General features: G+C 39.4%; 1 protein-coding gene across 1 annotated transcript in view; it reads left to right on the top strand.

The window, feature by feature from the left end:
- Positions 1-20,106, top strand: part of PRR16 (proline rich 16) — a 169,165-nt gene that overhangs the window by 108,585 nt on the left and 40,474 nt on the right. Inside the window, 1 exon segment of the mRNA XM_072860473.1 lies at positions 759-1,518. Coding sequence (XP_072716574.1) covers positions 759-1,517 — 759 coding nt within the window. The 3' untranslated portion in view covers position 1,518.

Below are 20,106 nucleotides of genomic sequence, written 5' to 3'. Positions count from 1 at the left end.
ACAGCAATATGAGAGGTAGAGGAAATCTTGGAATAAAGTGCATGAGTTAATAAATGCTTGTAACTTTGGAAACCAAGCTACTTTTCCTCTTTTCTTGCAGTAGATGCTATTTCAGGATTACTTCAAAGGATCTCAGATCTTAAGGAAAATATTCATAAAGGGAGATAATGCAGTCTAATACAAGAGGGAAGTTGCTTCTCACTACCTTATTTATGTCAAACAATTGCCAGGAAAGAGTGTACCAAACTTATGATTGTAGGTGTATAATATCACCTATAACTAGATGCATATTTAAATCTGGACTGTGTGAAAGGTCAGAGCTAAAAGGTACTCTGCAGAAGATTTGGATTCAGAAGCTGTCATGTAGAAGTTAAAATTAAATAATTCAGTCTCCTCCTGCACTGGAAGGCAAAGCATAATATTGAAGGATTACAGTTCACTTACAATGATATTGCCAAGTAAACCCTAGAGGGAAAGAAATGGAATTTAATTCCAGAGTGTTTCAAGTTATATTTCTTTTGTATTCAGGTGATGACTAGCAAACTAGCCTTTACTACTATTATTATTATTATTATTATTATTATTATTATTATTATTATTATTATTTTACATTGGCAAGAAAAAATAAATAATGGTAAAAAAAATTTGGATGCTCCAGTTCTGGGAAGAACAAAACTGATAGCTGAGAATGCTTTTGTTTTTCTATGCCTTCACTGGGGCAAGCTTTTCACACCATTTTCACTCTGACTGTTGTGCAGGTGGTTGACCAGATTGACACGCTGACGTCTGACCTGCAGCTGGAGGATGAAATGACAGACAGTTCCAAAACGGACACGCTCAACAGCAGCTCCAGCAGCACAACAGCTTCCAGCTTGGAGAAAGTCAAGGTGCGGGGCAGCGCTCCACTCATCAAGCCGCCCGCACACCCCTCCGCTATCCTCACCGTGCTGCGGAAGCCAAATCCGCCCCCACCTCCACCTCGACTGACACCCGTCAAGTGCGACAAGCCTCCAAGACTGCCTCCTTCAGCCAACCCTGTCAAGACTAATGGTACCCTGCTACGAAACGGGGGTTTGCCAGTTGGGCCCAACCGCATCCCAAATGGAGATATATGCTGTATACCGAACAGTAATTTGGAGAAAGTTGCGATGCAGCCTCTGATGCACAGACCTGAGAAAGAGCGGTGTCCTCAGCCGGGAGCAAGGGAACGGGTACGATTTAGTGAAAAAGTGCAGTACCATGGCTATTGCCCAGACTGCGATGTTCGGTATAACATTAAAAACAGGGAGGTGCACTTGCATAGTGAGCCTGCCCCTGTTGTTGGAAAGCTGTCGCATCAGTGCCCTCCGCTGCCACCTCCACCACCTCCACTGCCTCCATTTCCTCTGGAAAATGGAGGGTTGGGGATAAGTCCCAGTAATAGCTTTCCTCCTCTGAGACCTGCGACTGTGCCTCCACAAACTGCACCAAAACCTCAGAAGACCATCCTGAGGAAATCAACCACTACAACAGTGTGATGTATGCCACTTGAAACAACTCTTTGTTTTTTCCTATATATAAACATAAATAGGTAATGAGCACTTTCTACTTGAGCAATAAAAAGACCCAATGTATTACTCCCTGTGTCCAGTGAAGTGGCATAAAAATCACATGGTAAGTACAAAGAGGAATGCTTGTTGATCTTACTTGTACTCACCAAAAATGTCATCATGGCCAAGGATGCTGAAAAAATATTCGTGCTTTAGCTTATAGGTTGTAAACATCTATTGCAGTTTCATGTGTGTAGCGTGGTTCAAAAGACAGTAAAAAGAAAGTTCAGTTTGAAAATACTGAGGGGTGATTAGTGATGGATTTCGGTCTATCTGACATAAGGGAATAACTGTTGCTCCTGGTTTTTGGGAAACTTCCTGTTTCTAGCAAGTACCTTTTAAAATGTCATTTGATGAAGCAAAGTGGAGTACCAGATAACAGCTTTTGACTGAATTCTAGCAAATGCATTTTTCTCTGCCTGACTGCTTGAGCAAAGGCATTGTGTGTGGAGCAGTGCAATAGGACGTAATCATCAGGCTTTCAGGCAGCTTGATCTTTGGTTTGGAAGTAAAGAAATAATTGAAAGGTATGTTGACACGGCTTTGGAAAACTGAATTATCTCACATTTTATTTCTCACTTGCTCAATGTGCCACAGCCAAGGTGAAGTACAGAGTTTTCAGATGAGCAGGGACAGTCCCATTCAGTTCCCCCCTATTTCCACTGCTCCATTTGCAGAATGGTAGTAATATTTTATCTCACGTGCGATGGCGGTAGATTAAAACAACAAAGTGCAGTCCTGCGTTTTTCACCAAGCTTTTGTCTGATGCAAATCTCTTTTTGAAGGCAAAGAAAATTTTGCCTAAGTCCTTCAGGGACATCCAGTTAATTCATGTAAAAAGCTTTGAAGTTGAAAAGCTCTGTGCAATTACGAAGCATTAACATACAAAACAAGATATTTTACATGTTATTGCATTTTGATGGTGAACCCAATTAATATTCTTACTAGTTGAAAAAAAATCCTCCGTGTTTTTAATGATTTTATGAAAGAACATTATTTTATTCTCACAAAGAGAATTGTAGAGACCTAGACTTAAAAAACATCCGATCAGTGAAGAAAATCTGATAATAAATCTGTTATTTACAAAAGTTGTGCCAAATTGATCTCAAATGCCCCAACAGCAGATGCTATATATAAGCACTATGCTTTTTTCAGCTGAAATGTAAAACATACTCTATGGCAAAACAGACAAAACTAGGCAAAACAGATTTTTAATTTAAATTTCCTTTTACATGCAGTAATAGGTATTAAACTGAAGACGAATCTTCAAGCAGTTTCCCTGTATAAACATTATAGTACATTTATAGTATTTAAACCAAAATAATAAGAATAATCATAACAAAAATTCTAACAGAAAACTACCCTTTGAAAACCTTTGCAGTAAACAAAGACTGTATTTTATGCAAATTACACACTTAGGGTCTAAAGCTTCATGTTGTATTCCCTGCCTAAAAGTGGCAAAGCACGGAATTAATCTTAAATGCTTAATCATGCTTTCCCCAGATGCTGCCCATGTACTTTTCGTGATGCACCTTATATTTTGTGTTGTTTGACTATACTTAATCTCGAGAGCTGTTGCCAAGTGAAGTCCTAGCATTTGCAGCAGGAGGCAGTAACTCATTCTGCATTTGCGCGAGATCTTTGCTTGCCCAAATGAAGTTTCTATCAGGTGGATTCTGCTCATGCCCTGGGACTCCACAGCACCTCCCTTGCTTACACATTGAAATTTACATTTAAAATCACTGCAACAATATCCACATATCCACATTGTGTATCTACAGGTTTTTCTTTTAAAAAGAAAAATTTTGCTGTCTGTTTGATTTTATCACTACTGTGGAGATCATATATCAACTGTTATATAAGCTAGTTTAATTTTTTTTCCTTCTTAAAAGAGCTACTGTGTACAAGAAATTATAGGATAATGCAAATCAAACATTGCATATTTTATATAAAATATTTATTTTTCATCTTAAATTAGAGAAAATAACACTCAATAATTTTAGGGGGGAGGGTCTGCTGCACATGTCTTACCTCAGTTGGCTCAATTTTTCCAGTATAAACTCATCTCTGATAGCAGAGCACAGTATTTTTCCTCTGGTTTCTGTCCCTGGGCTTGTCAGAGTCTCATGAACATCTTAGTACCTCCAAATTAGATGCTGTACTCTATGGATGTGCATTTATATACATGTAAATTTCAGTTTTGTTGCAGTGTTAAGTTTACAGTTCTTGGCTCTGGAAAGTTTAAGTGGTATCTGACTTTGAGCATTTCATGTTCAGTTTTGGTATCCACATCTTCCATCTCGCACTTTGTCCTCTTTCAGAGGCACTTTATTGTCTCTGAGTCATGAGTCTCACCCATGACTCCTGAGTACCCTTTCACAAAATACTGCCCTTTTTTGTGCATTTTTGGGGTGGGGTGGAGGAAAGTGCTGTGCTATAAAAACAAAAGATGCAGCTTTTCAAATGCAGTGCTGCTTTTGGCCAGAAATGCAGTTTCCAAATGTGAAGGAAATACATTGTTTTTGTGCAGTTTGCTAACCCAGGCTTTCTTTAATGCACCAAAGTATTCCAAGGTCTCTGTTAAATCATGCTATGAATGTTGAATCAATTCTTCTGTTTTAATGTGAACATCTCTGGCCTGTGGCCTCCTGTAAGGTATTTTTATCAGTATAACAATTTCACATTATTAACATGACAGAATAAAATTCAGGTTAAAACAGGTCAACTTGCAAAGCATGGGAAATAATTAACTATAAGCTTTGCGGCACTGTCTGGAAACTTCTAAAGAATGGCATAAGAAAGAATGCAATGTTATATTCAGCCACCAGTGGTTTTTACATTTATATTAGGAATGCAATCTCTGTGAAGCATTTTTGAACACCTATGCACTTATTGTGTTTTCCTCAGTAAGATTTCACACTTTACTGAGGAAAACACAATAAACTAGCCAGAACCGGACAGGAATTGTCTGCCTTTGAAATGTAAATGTAATATCTCTGAGATTATATTTAGTGTTTTGCAAAGATGTTAGTACCTGAAAAACTGAAAGGCCAGTAACAGTACTCGGAGCTTTAATTCAACATTTGCCATCAGTTCAGACTGCTGCTCAGTTTTGATTCTCCAAAGGCATTTTAAAGTCTGAACTGTCCAGATCTAGACTTCTCAAATGCACATAGAAAGAAAAGGTGGTTTATATCAATTTAATGAACGGGACGAGCTTAGGAAAATTGAAATAAGTAATGAAAATTGCTTAATTTGTAGTAATGGCATTGATTAATAAAAGCTAGCATATGGATGTTTGTAAGAAAGGAACACTAGGAGAGTAAAATCCAATAACAATTCTTTTTAAGGACATAAGGTAAGAATCTTCAAAAAGATCATGGATCTTTTTATCACCTAGTAAAAGTCACTGTTCTTCCTTCTCTCTTGCCTTCTGGAATTGTTACACCTTTCATCACATCGTCCATTGTTCGTAGAAACAAGAAAAGATTCCAAATCTTTATCCTCCTTTTTTATTATTAAATCAATATTTTATTTAAAATGTTACGTGAAGTAAGTGAAGTAGACTACAGCTCTTGTTAACTTCCTTCAGATAACTTGATTATTGGTTTTGAAGCAGAGGGCAGTGTGAATTCTTTAATTATGAGATGGAGTTGTGTATGCCCTCTGGACCTGCTCAGATCTCTTTGTTTCCATGTCCTAATTATGGCTTTTCTTTCAGTGATACCATGAACAGTAATTTTACTCATGGAGATAAAATCATGCTATGGTTGCTCCGTCATTTGTCTGATTTACACTTAAAGCAGGCATTAGTTTTACAGAGGCAGCATTTCTCATTCCCGGTTTGTATATATGCTGTGATGCATGCTTTTTCAGAGGCGGGGGGGGGGTAGAAACAAAATAGTTATCCACTGTTCAAACTAGTAATAATAATGAAAGTATCAGGCTTAGAGCTGCCGTAAGGTCTGATAAGTGAGATATGCACAAAGGCATGCGGTAGAAGAAATATCTATGGTAAAACATGGTAAGCACAATGTTTAGAATACTTAATCTGAAAAATACTTGGCACCTATTGAATAAGCCATTGTATTTGGTAGGGCGATGTGTGATATATAGCATGCAATAGTTACATGCTGCAGCCTAGCGTTTCTGAATCTATTAGCACAGACCGTGCAGTTCGTAGCTGAAGCAGCAGTGGCAGCGCCGGTGTTACTGGCTCAGCACACTGCAGCACAGTGCATACAAACTGCAGTTCACCCTCATCTTTGGTAGCAGTTACATGGTCATGGGTTTTGAATGGGAAAAACTAGCACGGATTTTATCTCACTGGCCTGTTTTGTGGTGCAGAAGAGCCCAAGAGAGCAAGTTTCTTCCTCAGTCATAATTTTGGCAAGGTATCTGTAGTAATCCATCCTGGGATAGCTCTGGGGAGCATGTGCAAGTTAACTTTCATTCCTGGTCTTAAATGATTTGACATCTGGCTACCTCATGTTGGCCAAAGAGCTCTCTTGTTAGCTGAGACTGAACCTGCTGGGATAAATGGACTTACTGCTGCAGGAGAGTGGCCCATGCTCTTGTCAACCTGTGCAAGTCTGCTACTGCTCTCTGTTTTTCCACATTTGTTCTTGTATGGCAAAATCCCCATGTTACTATGTGGTTGGAGGGTTTTGTTAAGAAATTGCACCGTGCACTGTATCCATCAGCTGAGCTGCATTATTTCGGTGGTGTAAGCAGGTGGGACCACGATGGTATTTAGGTTGCCCAGTCTTTTGTGATGCTGAATCTCTGGAAATTTTGAGGCAGAGTTTTCTTATTGTTGAGATAATCAGTCTCCTGTCAGGTTATAAAAATAAGGTAAGAATCTCTCATGCAGATATGACCAAGAGGAACTAGAACCTTTCATATTTTGCAGGACTGTTTTTGTTATTGCAGGACTATGTATCTTTTGTGGTGTGAAAATGCTTTTTGTAGATAAATGAGAAAAAAGTCAGGTCTGATCCAGTAAAAGAAGTAGAACGTAAATTGCACCCGATAGCCAGCCAACAGCAGTGCTTCGAACAATAAGTAAGACCAGGACCATTCTGCTGCCTTGCTTGGGGAAGATAAAGAGCGTAGCTCCAGAAATTGCTGTATCTTCTCCTCAAGAGAAGAGCTTTTTCTTTTATCCTGAAATATTTGATGTGTACTAAGACTTTTTAAGGAACTGAGCACAGTCTGCTTCACTGTTGGTTGTAAAATATGTTCATAATAAGAAATTATATTTTTATAAGAGTTTTCTGATCTCTGATCTGACCCTTTATGTTGTTTGCCTGATCTTTTGACTGACTTCTTTTGCAATCTTGCAAGCAATAATGGAAAAAAATAATTTACATAAGAAGGAAAAAGTAATAGGTAAATTATGAAAAAAAAGGAACTTGGAACAAATATGTTTAAGTCTATTCTTCATCAGTGCTTGCATGATGATGACTACATCAATCTCAGTTTGTTTTTCTTTAAGTAGGGTTATTATCATTACTTTGAACTTAATCTTGAATCACTTTAAGCATAAGAGAGCAAGAAAAAAGCCAGTCAGTGGCAGAATTTTTCATAGAAGTGTTTATTTCCTTTCCAGTTCAATGTTGACTTTGCTAAGTAAAAGTTATTAATGCATGTCAGTCTTCTTCCTGGACAAATTAGCATGTGAAAAACAGAACATGTTGATAATATCTTTTTATATAAATCTCTAATGCCTACAAAATTTTTTTTTTATTATTTTTTGCAAGTACAGTGATGATTGTGTACTGGAGCTACAAATTACGTTATCTTCTGTCACCAAGGAGTAACTAACATACTGTAATTTTAATGGATGACTGTTTTCCTTCAGTTTCACAATTTCAACATGATTACATGGTTGAGCTTTATAATGTTAATTTTGGGCTTCAGACCCATGTGAGACAAAACATTGTGTTTAGCAGTCATTAAGATGAACAACAGCCAACACCAGTGGAAGCCAACTTTTGAAACAAAGCCAGTGTACTTTACTCACACCCACTACAAAACGATTGGTTTCAGAATCTTTCTGGTACTACATAAAAAGCTGTTTGTATGTCAGTTTCTTCCTTGTTTATAAAAAAACATTCCACAGTAACATCTACTTGGTAAATGCTAGATTTGCAAATTTTTGATATTAGGAAATACTGATTTATTGAAGATAATACAAAGCAAAAGAAAAACCTTGCTGATTCTCACAATATCATCTATTTCCTTTTATGAGAAAACTATACAGCAGTTATTTCTCGATAGTGTATAACAAGACATGTATGAGGAAAGGCACTTATGCTACTATGAAGTAATTGTTACAGATGAAAATGCATTTCTTTCACATTGGACAGCAATACATCTCTCTGCACTGATTAAATGTATGAAGAAAATGGACTAGAGACAACTTCTAAGTTCATCCATATCTGTGTGGACCAGCTTCCTCATATTGTGTTGTTAAACCAGTCCAGCTGAAACAGTACCAACAAAATGAACAGATAAAGTTAATTTTGTTTTGTTTGCTTTCCTTCTTTTATTTTGGGTTATAAGACAGTATGGGCCTTTCTGTATCTGTAGGAAACAGAGGCTTATTTTTTTATTTATTTAAAGCATGGGACATGCCTATGCTTGTGAAATGAGTCTAGCACAGTGGGAGCGGTGGGTATAGTGCAGGCAGAATCAGAAATAATAGAGCCAGGCCATTCTGTCCATGCTGGCAACAGCAAAATTCACCTGTATTTGAAAACTGCCTCCATTTACTCCAGGAGTTTTAAAGTGCAGAAGTTTTGAAGAATGTTCATAAATAAATCTGCTGATATCTTAACTTGTACTACATTACCAAGACAGGAAAGTATTTTAAATGCAAAGTATTTTAAATGCTTCTCTTTTTAGCTCACTGACTAAATAAAGGAATAAAAGTCACTTTTGCTGTTTAAGATAGAACTGAAAAATAAGGGTGATATCCTCATTAAAAATAAGTTCCTGTGCTAGAATTGAAGATACAGAAATAATACAGAAAGCTAAGTGGCGTTCCATATGACTTTTATAACTAGCGGTTGAGGGGACTTTTATTATTAGCTGTCATGTGAATGTAGAACCCGTTAATCAATGCATAGAAAACATGAGATTTAATAATATACAGTAAAGAAAGGAGAATGTGGTTAAGTGCTTTAAATCCTGTCCTGTGGGACAGGAAAATGATAAATTTAAAAGGAGATTCTAATGAGTTAGTAAGACTTTAATATCACTGGGACTTGTCCTTTAGATACAGCGTGAAAGAAGGTATGATGCATAGCTGCACTGCCCAGGAGGAGCACTGGGAGGCAATGACAAACTTCTTCCTGGAGGGACTGTGTTCCTAGCACTGCAGCATTTCTAGACCTGATGCTAAATCATATATAAGGGACGTTATACCTCAGTATCCCTTGCATAGCCAAACGCGTCTGCAGGTCAGTGCAGTAAGAAAGCAGTGCCTCAGTGCACTACAGAAAACACAAACCACACAATTTGCTCAGCCCAGGGTTTAATTCTACCAGAATTATATAGTATTCGGGTAGTTTCAAAGTCTGGCTTTTTCTACCCTTTAGTATCTTCTCCTTCCCTACTCCTCCCTTTCTTTTTCCACAAGTGCACAGTAGCGTAAGAATGGAATAAAGTTTGCCTAGAAGTGTTTAGCTTTATTTAGTATGGATCAATATTACTAAAATTTATTAGATGTGACAATAAAAATGCTTATAAAGGATATTCAGATACTCTCAATTCACTTTTAACTGGAAACGTGAGCAGTCAGTGCTAGGAATTGAACAAGAGAGAAAACAATTTACCTTCCCTGCCTTAGCATGCATTGACTGATACCGGACAGCCAGTATGACTCCCCATGCTATCACTGAGTTTACTTTTAAGCAAATGATTGAAACTAAGGTCTCTGTGGTTGTCACAAACTAAAGGTGTTGTATTTCACAGATTGAAGAGCTCCTTGATGTGTCTGTCACAGATGAAAATATGCACAGCATTATGGTCAGGGCTTTTCATCCTAAATATTCAGAATAAAGATTCTGACACCATCCTTCATGCCTGAATATTGGAAGAGAGAAAAGAGTGGGCATTTTTTATCGTCTCTTTGAGCAACACCGAAAGCTTTCCATCAGAAACCTATGTAGTTTCTTGTCAGAACTGGCCTTGCCTTCAAGGCTCTAATTTTAGCCTGAAGACTAAAAGGCTGAGGTTCCCCAGGGCTCTCAACTTCCCACCAAAGTATTCTTAGCTCAAGAGGTCTGTTTTTGTATATCATAGTAGTAAATCTATCAAAAGACTGAAATAAAACACTTCTATCCTGAAACAATTTTAATGGTATATTTGTTTCCATTAATTTATTAATAACTTTTTATTGTTCTGAAGTGAAATCAAACTTCTATCAAAATGCTTTAATTCCCTACCAATACAAATACTCCTAGCTTGTGTCCAGTCAAGTCTTCCAGGCAGCATATGTCATGGACAAGAAAATCTTACAAAATGACTGCTGCAAATGTAAGAAGTGTCTTGTGTGTTTGTTTAGTGGAGCATAGGATTGCTTGCTGCTCTCATATCAGTCCTTATTTCCCTAATGGATGTTAACAGGACATTGTGTAAAAATTTGGAATTGCAATTTTCTTTTTGTATTGGAAATCAAACCCTTATTTTTTTCATCTGTTTCCAAAGAGCTGTAATATTCAATGTGTGGTTCGTGCCAAGAAGTAAAATGTAGGAAAGCAAGCTTTGCATACTCCAAATGCCCAAATACATGATCAACAAATATCTCCTAAAATATATTCACTGATAGGGCTTAAATATGCTTAGAACTTCCCTTGAATGAGGTATCAGGAATCAGGTATTTAAAATATCCTAACTCTGCTATTTTAAAATTCAAGGAAAAAATTACTGAGTTTCTTTCATTCAGCAAGGTTTCCACTTGTACAAGTTTTAACCTCTAAGTGTGTAATACTCCTGATAGAAATGAGTAATGACAGTCTCTGCCTCTAGAGAATTTACTAGTCTAGATTCAGGAAATATCTGACGCCATCAAGCTAATTTTATACTAGCTGACTTAGGAACAAGAAAGTATTAAAAGTGGGCGGACTGTATAGTGTGAAGTCCTCCAATAAAATACATTTTTAGTTTAGAGAGACCTAAAGGAATAAAACGATACCAAAGAGATAAATTACAGACTTCTCACATTTAGCTATGTATACAATGATTTTAAAGCTCAGTTTTCATTGGTATTGAGGCAAAATCAAGTGGTTTGGAGGACAAACAGATTAATGAATGCTGCTGAATAGGAGTCAAAAGTGGGAAGAAAAAGTAAAAGCAACATAAAAACATTTTACCAACTGGCCAAAATCCACATTTTATTTTAGCTTCCCAACATTAATGTGTTAAAAAATACAAAGGTCTGTGTTTTACTGCAAGATGGTAGAGGTAGACATACATACTGGGATCAACCCTGTGCAACAGAACTAGACGGAGGAACTGAAAATGGATGGTACATCCTGACTTCTCTGGGTTTTTCCATTGGGATAGGTGTTGCTCATTTGGCTGTTGTTCTGTGATCGTTTACAGTTGATATGCATCTACCAGGCAGCTTTGCAGCTGTACAGTGTTGGTCTGGTGCAGGTGTGCAGGCCTGGTGATATTTCAGTTGAATTAGTCTGTGTTTCTAGGTGTCTGAATCAGGTTGCCATTGCCCAGTGCACCAGGTGCTACCCACTGCCCATTCTTCCCCAGGTGAAGTGTCAGGTCTTGGAAGAGCATCCCAGGCACTGCTGGGTCCTATCTATCTGCTGTTTTCATATCTCAGCTTGGACACAACCAAGTTTCTCATAGAACAAACAAGACTTCTTAGGAGTCTCTTGTTAACCCTGATCTTGCTGTAGACCTACTTCAGAGTTTCCCTCTATCATTCCAGTTGTGGGCAGTGATATTGGAAGAAACAGACGGATCCAGTCTCTTAATACATAGCTTCATGGCTGGTGTCACGGCCAGAATTTTGTGGGTTTTGATAATGGGATGGTCTACACAGCACCAGGCCTCCTGGCGTCAGATGGAATTCATGTTTCTCAAAGGAGGAAGAGGGTCTTTGCTCCCAAGCTAGCGGGGCTGATAAACAGAGCTTCAAACTAGACTTAAAGTGGGGGGAGGATAATATCAGGCTTGCCTGTAACAAGCCATGGGATGGCACGCCAAGGTTTAGAGGGATGGGGTGCTAGCGAGGGCCCTCGGCCTGTTGCTCTGAGACCTGCTGGCTACACTGGAGCACACTTGAACTCTTACAGAGATGAGCCAGGGGCTCCTGAGAGAACAGGAGAACACCGGTGAAATACCTCAAATAGGAGGTATTTCAAAGAGGAGCCAACAGAGAACACCGGTGAAATACCTCAAAGGAATTAAGGTGTGTTCCTCTAAAAAGGTGACAAGACTGACAGCTCAACTGAAGTGCTTGGTGGGACAAATCCCATGACTGGCATGTGGCTGTCAATAGCTACTAGCTGTTCAGAAGGGACAGGCAAGGAAGGAGGGACAGAGGGGTTTCCCTCTATGTCAAGAACTGGATAGATTGTGAGGAGCTGTCTCTGAAGAATAGCTATGAGTAGATTGAAAGCTTATGGGTAAGAATTAGAGACTGAGGCAACAAAGGGAACCTTGTGGTTGGTGTTTGCTACAGGCCACCTGATCAAGGGGAACTGTCCTGGTTTCAGCTGAGATAGAGTTAATTTTCTTTATAGTAGCTGGTATGGGGCTATGTTTTGGATTTGGGCTGAAAACAGTGTTGATAATACAGAGATATTTTAGTTGTTGCTGCACTAGTCAAGGACTTTTCAGCTTCCCATGCTCTGCCAGGTGCACAAGAAGCTGGGAGGGGACACAGCCAAGATAGTTGATCCAAACTGACCAAAGGGCTATTCCATACCATATGACGTCATGCTCAGTATATAAAGCTGGAGAAGAAGAAGGAAGGGAGGGACATTCGGAGTGATGGTGTTTGTCTTCCCAAGTAACCATTATGCGTGATGGAGCCCTGCTTTCCTGGAGATGGCTGAACACCTGCCTGCCCATGGGAAGGAGTGAATGAATTCCTTGTTTTGCTTTGCTTGCGTGCGCGGCTTTTGCTTTACCTATTAAACTGTCCTTATCTCAACCCATGAGTTTTCTTACTTTTTCTCTTCTGATTCTCTCCCCCATCCCACCGCGGGGGAGAGAGTGAGCGGCTGCGTGGTACTTAGCTGCCGACTGGGGCTAAACCACGACAGGAACCTATTGATGAAGCCTCCTTAATCCAGCTGCAGGAGGCATCGCACTCAGAGGCTCTCATCCTGCTGGGGGACTTCAACCACCCTGACATTTGCTGGAAAAGTAGCACGGCGAGCCATAGGCGATCCAGGAGTCTCCTGGAGTGCATCGAGGGTAACTTCTTAAGCCAGGTAATAGGCAACCCTACCAGAGGGGATGCGTTACTGGGGGATGCGTTACTGGACCTGTTGGTCACCAACACAAGTGAGTTGATCAGTGACATCAAGATTGGAAGCAGCCTGGGCTGCAGTAATCGTGCACTGGTGGAGCTCACAGTCCTGAGGGATACAGGTCAGGAGAAGAGTAAAGTCAGGACCCTGAATTTTAGGAAAGCAAAATTCCAGCTGTTCAAGGTATTAGTCAATAAGACTCCATGGGAAACTGCCCTACGGACAAAAGAGCAGAACAGAGCTGGCAGATCTTTAAGGTCTTTTTCTATAGAGCACAAGAACTCTTGATCCCCATGTGTAAGAAATCAGGAAAAGAAGGCAAGAGACCAGCGTGGCTGAATCAAGACCAGCTGGTCAAACTAAAGGGCAAGAAGGAAATGCACAGGCAGTGGAAGCAGGCACAGGTATCCTGGGAAGACTATAGGGAGGTTGCCCAGTTGTGTAGGGATGGGGTCAGGAAGGCCAAGGTGCAGCAGGAGCTGAACTTGGCAAGAGATGCAAAGAATAATAAGAAGGGCTTCTATAGGTACATCAGCCAAAAAAGGAAGGTCAAAGAAAGCGTACCCCTCCTGATGAACACAGCTGGCAAACTGGTAACAACAGATGAGGAGAAGGCTGAGGTACTCAACAACTTTTTTGCCTCAGTCTTCACTGGCAACCTCTCTTCCTACACCTCTGGAGTGGATGGACCTTAAGGCAATGACTGGGGGAGCAAAGTCCTTCCCACTGTAAGAGAAGATCAGGCCCGAGAGCACCTGGGGAACCTCAACATACATAAGTCTATGGGACCTGACGAGATGCATCCCAGAGTCCTGGGGGAATTGGCTGATGTAGTTGCCAAGCCACTCTCCATGATATTTGAAAAGTCGTGGCAGTCAGGTGAAATCCCCAGTGACTCAAAAAAGTGAAACATTGCACCCATTTTTAAAAAGAGTAGAAAGGAGGACCCTGGGAACTACTGACCTGTCAGCCTCACCTCTGTGCCTGGGAAGATCATGGAACAAATACTCCTAGAAGCTATACTAAGGCACAAGGAAGACAGAGAGTTGATATGAGACAGCTAGCATGGCTTTACCAAGGGCAAGTCTTGCCTGACCAACCTAGTGGCCTTCTGTGATGGAGTGACTAAATCAGTGGACAAGGGAAGAGTACGGATGTCATTTGTCTGGAATTCTGTAAGGCCTTTGACACAGTCCCCCACAACATCCTTCTCTCTAAATTGGAGAGGCATGCATTTGATGGATGGACTGCTTGGTGGATGAGAAATTGGTTGGATGGTCACATCCAGAGGGTAGTGGTCAACGGCTCAATGTCCAGATGGAGATCAGTGACGAGCGGTGTCCCTCAGGGGTCCGCATTGGGATCAGTACTGTTCAATATCTTTGATAATGACACAGACAGTGCGATCGAGTGCACCCACAGCAAGTTTACAAATGACACCAAGCTGAGTGATGTGGCTGACACACCTGAGGGATGGGATGCCATCCAGAGGGACCTGGACAATCTCAAGAAGTGGGCCCATGTGAACCTCATGAGGTTCAACAAGGCCAAATGCAAGGTCCTGCACCTGGGTCAGGGCAACCCCTTGTATTAATACAGGCTGGGGTATGAAGGGATTGAGAGCAGCCCTGCAGAGAAGGACTTGAGGGTACTGGTGGTTGAAAAGCTGGACATGAGCCAGCAATGTGCGCTTGCAGCCCAGAAGGCCAACTGTGTCCTGGGCTGCACCAAAAGAAGTGTGGCCAGCAGGTCGAGGGAGGTGATTCTGCCCCTCTACCCTGCTCTGGTGAGACCCCACCTGGAGTACTGCGTCCACCTCTGGAGCCCTCAGCACAGGAAAGACATGGACCTGTTGGAGCAGTTCCAGAGGAGGGCCACAAAAATGATCAGAGGACTGGAACACCTGACCTATGAAGAAAGGCTGAGAGAATTGGGATTATTCAGCCTGGAGAAGAGAAGGCTCTGGGAAGACCTTATTGCAGCCTTTTGATACTTAAAAGGGGCTTACAAGAAAGATGGGGACAGACTTTTTAGTAGGGTCTGTAGCGATAGGACAAGGGGTAATGGTTTTAAACTAAAGGAAGGTAGATTCAGACTAGATATAAGGAAGAAATTTTTGATGATGAGGCTGGTGAAACACTGGAACAGGTTGCCCAGAGAGGTGGTGGCTGCCCCATCCCTGGAAACGTTCAAAGTCAGGGTGGATGGGGCTCTGAGCAACCTGCTCTAGTTGAGATGTCCCTGCTCATTGCAGAGGGGTTGGACTAGATGACCTTTAAATGTCCCTTCCAACCCAAACCATTCTGTGATTCTATGATTCTGTGATTCTATGATCCTCTCCCCTTAGCCTATGCATGTCCCAAAGGATGGACTGTTTAATTCTTACACTTCAGAAAGCAGGGACTTGATTAGATGCTGCTAAAAGTATTTAGTCACATCAGCACTTTTACTTGATGTATGATGACAGGAGACGCAGTTAAATTGTGATTAAGAACTTTGAAAGACATAGTAGAGTGAAGGGAGGATCAGTTTGGTGCAGAGGCCTGAAGAAATGAGCTTCTGTGAGCATAGTATAAATGTTGCCCTGGCTCATGTCCCTGAACAGCTGTGAATGGTTCCTCTTCAGGGTCTTTTACATGATCACCCAAAGATATATTGGTGCCATCTTACATGAGTGATGGTATACCCACATATGGTATACACACAGGGACATCTTTGTATAGTGGTAGTATGGTAGCTGGTAGTGTAACTCTTGGGTTAGATCAACAAATACTTCTTCCAGTGAGTGAACATCTCCAATGTTTTACCATCTTTACTAGTTCAGAGCACATCTTTTTAGGAGAAAGTTATTAATAAATTACAGCCACCACAATACAAAGGTTAATAGATTAAAATAAGGATAGGAATGTTTTAGCTATCATGCAAAATACTCTGTAGGCTTTGGAGCAAAGATATGTAGTACTAGGAAAATTAGGAAAAGGATCTTCACTAAGAGGTTGGTTGGTCACGAACAGGCTCCACAGGGAAGTGGTCACAGCACCAAGCCTGTCAGAGTTCATGGGGTGTCTGGATGATGCACTTAGTCAAATGATTTAGTTTTAGGTAGTCCTGCAGGGAGCAGGGATTTGGACTTGATGATCCTTATGGGTCCCTTCCAACTTGAGATATTCTATGATTCCAAGAAAAATGTATGCTGCGTAACTGCTGCAGCAGGCAGTTTAGTTATTAAACATTTGCAGATGGCAAACATTCTCTGTAACTGCCTTTCAAAGAAAGTATTTACACAGAGTTCTTCTGCTTGAGTATGAAAGAGGATTCACTCTATAAAGAATTAGATTTTAGTGTGGTAAAGTACAGTCCAGGCCACATGCCTGGCCGCCTGAGTTAGACTTGCTTGCTTTAGTGGCTGTATGTTGAAGCAGTGATTCCTAAAGACTTACTAGTCCTGGTGAGCAAGTTGAACAGCAAAAGCAGTGTCTAAGTGTGCCGAGATCTAGTGAGGCTGTTACCAGAAAACGTCTTTTCCTTATAACCAATCTACGGAAAAGGTAATGCAAATAAAAATTTCAGGAAAAATTAAAAAAAAAAAAGTTATTTCATACTCCTAAAGCCTTCCTGGAAGTTAAAATTTTCTGGATATGAGTTGCTTTAACTTAACAAATAAAGTGTTTACAAGGAAGCTTATTCGTGAATTCAGTGGAAATAAGGTTTCCAATAGCAGAGGACCCATTAATGTAGTAAAAACACAAGGTATTGTTGCCTAAATTGGTAAAATCAGACTAGAAATAAGCTAAAAATTTTTCACAGTGACGTGTGTAGCTACTGGAGCAACTTACTTGGAAAAGTAGTCAGTAATCCACACTATGACGTCTCTTAAAAAAAGAGACACACTAAGTCTGAGGAAATCACTTTGAAGATCTACAGTGGTAAGCAGGAGGGCAAAGTAATTTACCCAAACGCTCCCTGTTAGCCATTAAAAGAACTGATACACCTTTCATTAAAAGACAGATGAAAAATATATCTTTCTGATGTTTCCAGCAGGTGCAATTTTGTACTTGACAAAGAAGAGAGATGAAAAAAAGCAGTTAAGCGTGCCAGAAGCAATGGAAAATTAAAATGTCAAACTTTGGTTTTTTATAAACAGGCACAACTCAGTACAAATTGTGCAGAGTGCTAATGAATTGCTTCTACTTGTATGGTAACTTGAAATTAAGGGGTTGGATGCCTTTTATGGATATATATGGAAGTGCCTCTCTATCTTTTCGAATTATGATTTCGGAACAAACCATCTTTCTGTATCTGTATGTAAAATCTACAGCTGAATGGCATACTCCAGACCAACCATAGTGACAAATCCTTTGGCAGCTGAAGTGCTAGTTGGCTGTGCAGGAATCAGCCTCAGAATCAGTCTGCGGATGTGGCCACAGACAAATGCTCATCAATTCCCAGTGCTGATGTGGCTTAGTATACATTTAACCCTGAACTGTTTTTTGGAAAACCCTAACCCACCTTTGCTGCTCATTCCTGTGTCATCCCTAGAATAAGTCAACTGCAGACGTTTTTGCAGTGAAGCAGTGAATGAGATGGGTGACCCAAGCTGTCTGAAAAAATGTTTGTCCCCAAAATTAGTGAGTCAGTCAATGAGGCAGTCTATGAAAGAGGAGAGATTTTTTTTTTTTTTTTGTGGCACCTAATGCTTATATGTCTTTGCTTTTTGGCACTTAGTTTATGTCCATGTGAAGTTAAGCAAAGACCTAGTGAACCCTTTAAATAAATATAGACATCTAAGCCTGTGTGCTTCTATTTGATTTTACCATTAAATGAAGGAAAAGAATCAACTTTGTCACATGGATGCAGGTTTTTGTCTGGGCTTCACTAGTACCTAAAAAGCATGCAAGGATGCAGGAGAAACATTTTCATATATACATACCATGATATATTTCAAATAGGTGGTTGGGCTTCACCAGTGTAACTGAGGAGAAAATATAACCAAACCAGGAGTTTGAGGTGTGTTTTGATGTGATTTCAGTAATCCTTCTAGTAAAATATGTGTTTTCATGAGAATTAAGGTAAGCTAGTGTGCTACTTCTAAGACATTTCTAACATATTTCTGCACCAAGTTGTCATAATACCAGTAAAGTAATGAATACGTAAGAACTTCTCATGGATGTTTATTTTCTAAAACATAATCCCTGCAGATATGCATGAAACACAAATGGATTTTTAGCAACAGAAATAGCACCGCTCAAATTTGCATTAATAAGATAGTAGTCAAGCTTTTTTCTGCTAGGGACTTGTTGGGGGATTTTTTTCTTTTCATCCTACCAAGTATAAGGAGGAAGTTGTGTGGTTTTTATTTTTTTTAATCTTTCATTTTGGATTCTTTCCATCCAAAACCAACCAGGGAAAAAAAAAAGAAGAGAGAGAGAAAAAAATATCTGCTATGTTTTTTGTTTCTTTATGATATATAACACAGCATGTTAAGGCATTTTTAAATACATCAGTAATTCTCACATTGTCTCTGAGAAACTCTGACAATTGAAATACTAGTGAAAAACTGACCTACAAAAAGATGAAAGTAGCGATCAACAGAACAACAAATTCACTGAAATTTTTATAACATATATAATATCAATAAGTGTCAATAAGGTTGGGCAAGAGAATCATCTGATAAAGATTCAGTGCTCCTATGTTTTTTGACAAAAAGGTCATAGTTCGCAAAAAGAAATTCTGAGACCCCTCCAACAGTTTATGTGGAATGTTTTGTGCTTTTACCTGCATTGAGGTAGTAACTGATTGATAACATAAAACTCTCTACAGGAAAGCTTGTGTAGGCCAACAGGACAAATTTTGATGATGCATTTATTTTCATAATTCATAATAAATTTTCGTAATAAATCCATTTTCATGATAAATTTATTAATAATAATTTTTGCAACCTCAGTCATAATATGTTACTGATAAAGTGTACCACTCTGTGACAGACTTCTTTAAAACTTTTCAGTAATCACACCTCCTGAATGATAAATGAAAAAAATACAGCTATGATGATTCATAATTTGTAATTTATATGTTTGAAATCTGTATAAACAACAGAATATGATCCTGAATACTTTAGAGACTGATGATTTTAATTGTTTTTTCCTGTGGTGACCTGGTTTTTAAATACAAGAGTGCTATTTTAAGAGTATGTCTAACTTGCAGACTTGTAATTATACATTACTTGAAGACTAGCTGTGCTATTTGAAAGCTATTTGAACTTGGATTTTGCCAAATGTGGAAATTTTGCCAAAATGTGGAAAAACAGTCATAAACACTGAAACAATCCTTTTCTTATGATATTACAAAGCATTGTTCTAATTAGAAAAAAATTTTATTACAATTTTTTGAGTAAGTTATTATGTATGTGCATGAAAAGGATATCCTATCTTAATGGCAGGAAGAGGTAAGAAACTCACATTAGAAAAATAAGAATGCAGTGTCTTCATCTGAAGGCCAGTAGTTAACATTGACTTCATCTTGTTAGGGATCTTAAAGTGCATATATTTACATTTTGGTTTATTGTCATTTAGGTTTGAACTTGTCATAGTGGTATACAGGCCAATTATGCCGGTGTTCAATGCAAAAGTACAGAAGATGAAAGACTTTTCCAAGTAGTTTATAATTTGGTATAATCCGAGGTCAATTCTGATCACATTCACACTTGAGACTAAGTCTACTAAAACTGTTTGCTCTTCTTCTGTGTGGGAAACAGCTTTTAGAGCCTGAATTGCATTGCTGGGGCAGAATAAGCATTAGACAAGGGAAAAGCTGAAGCAGAACAGTAAATATGGTAAGCAAAACTTCACATGAACTTAAGGCTCAACATGTAAATTTTGTAGTATTAATGCATTTTACATGCATTGTTCATTTTCTGCCTCTTCTTTTTCCTGATACTCAGCTCCAACTGTACAAAGACATGCTGTTCAGTCACTTCTTTAAGGCTAGGGGAACAAGAAATAAGGTTG

Source organism: Ciconia boyciana, chromosome 4 (assembly GCF_034638445.1).
Source record: "Ciconia boyciana chromosome 4, ASM3463844v1, whole genome shotgun sequence".
In the NCBI taxonomy this organism is placed as follows: domain Eukaryota; kingdom Metazoa; phylum Chordata; class Aves; order Ciconiiformes; family Ciconiidae; genus Ciconia; species Ciconia boyciana.
The sequence above is the reverse complement of the archived record's forward strand: the minus strand, read 5'-3'. Positions and strand labels throughout refer to the sequence as shown.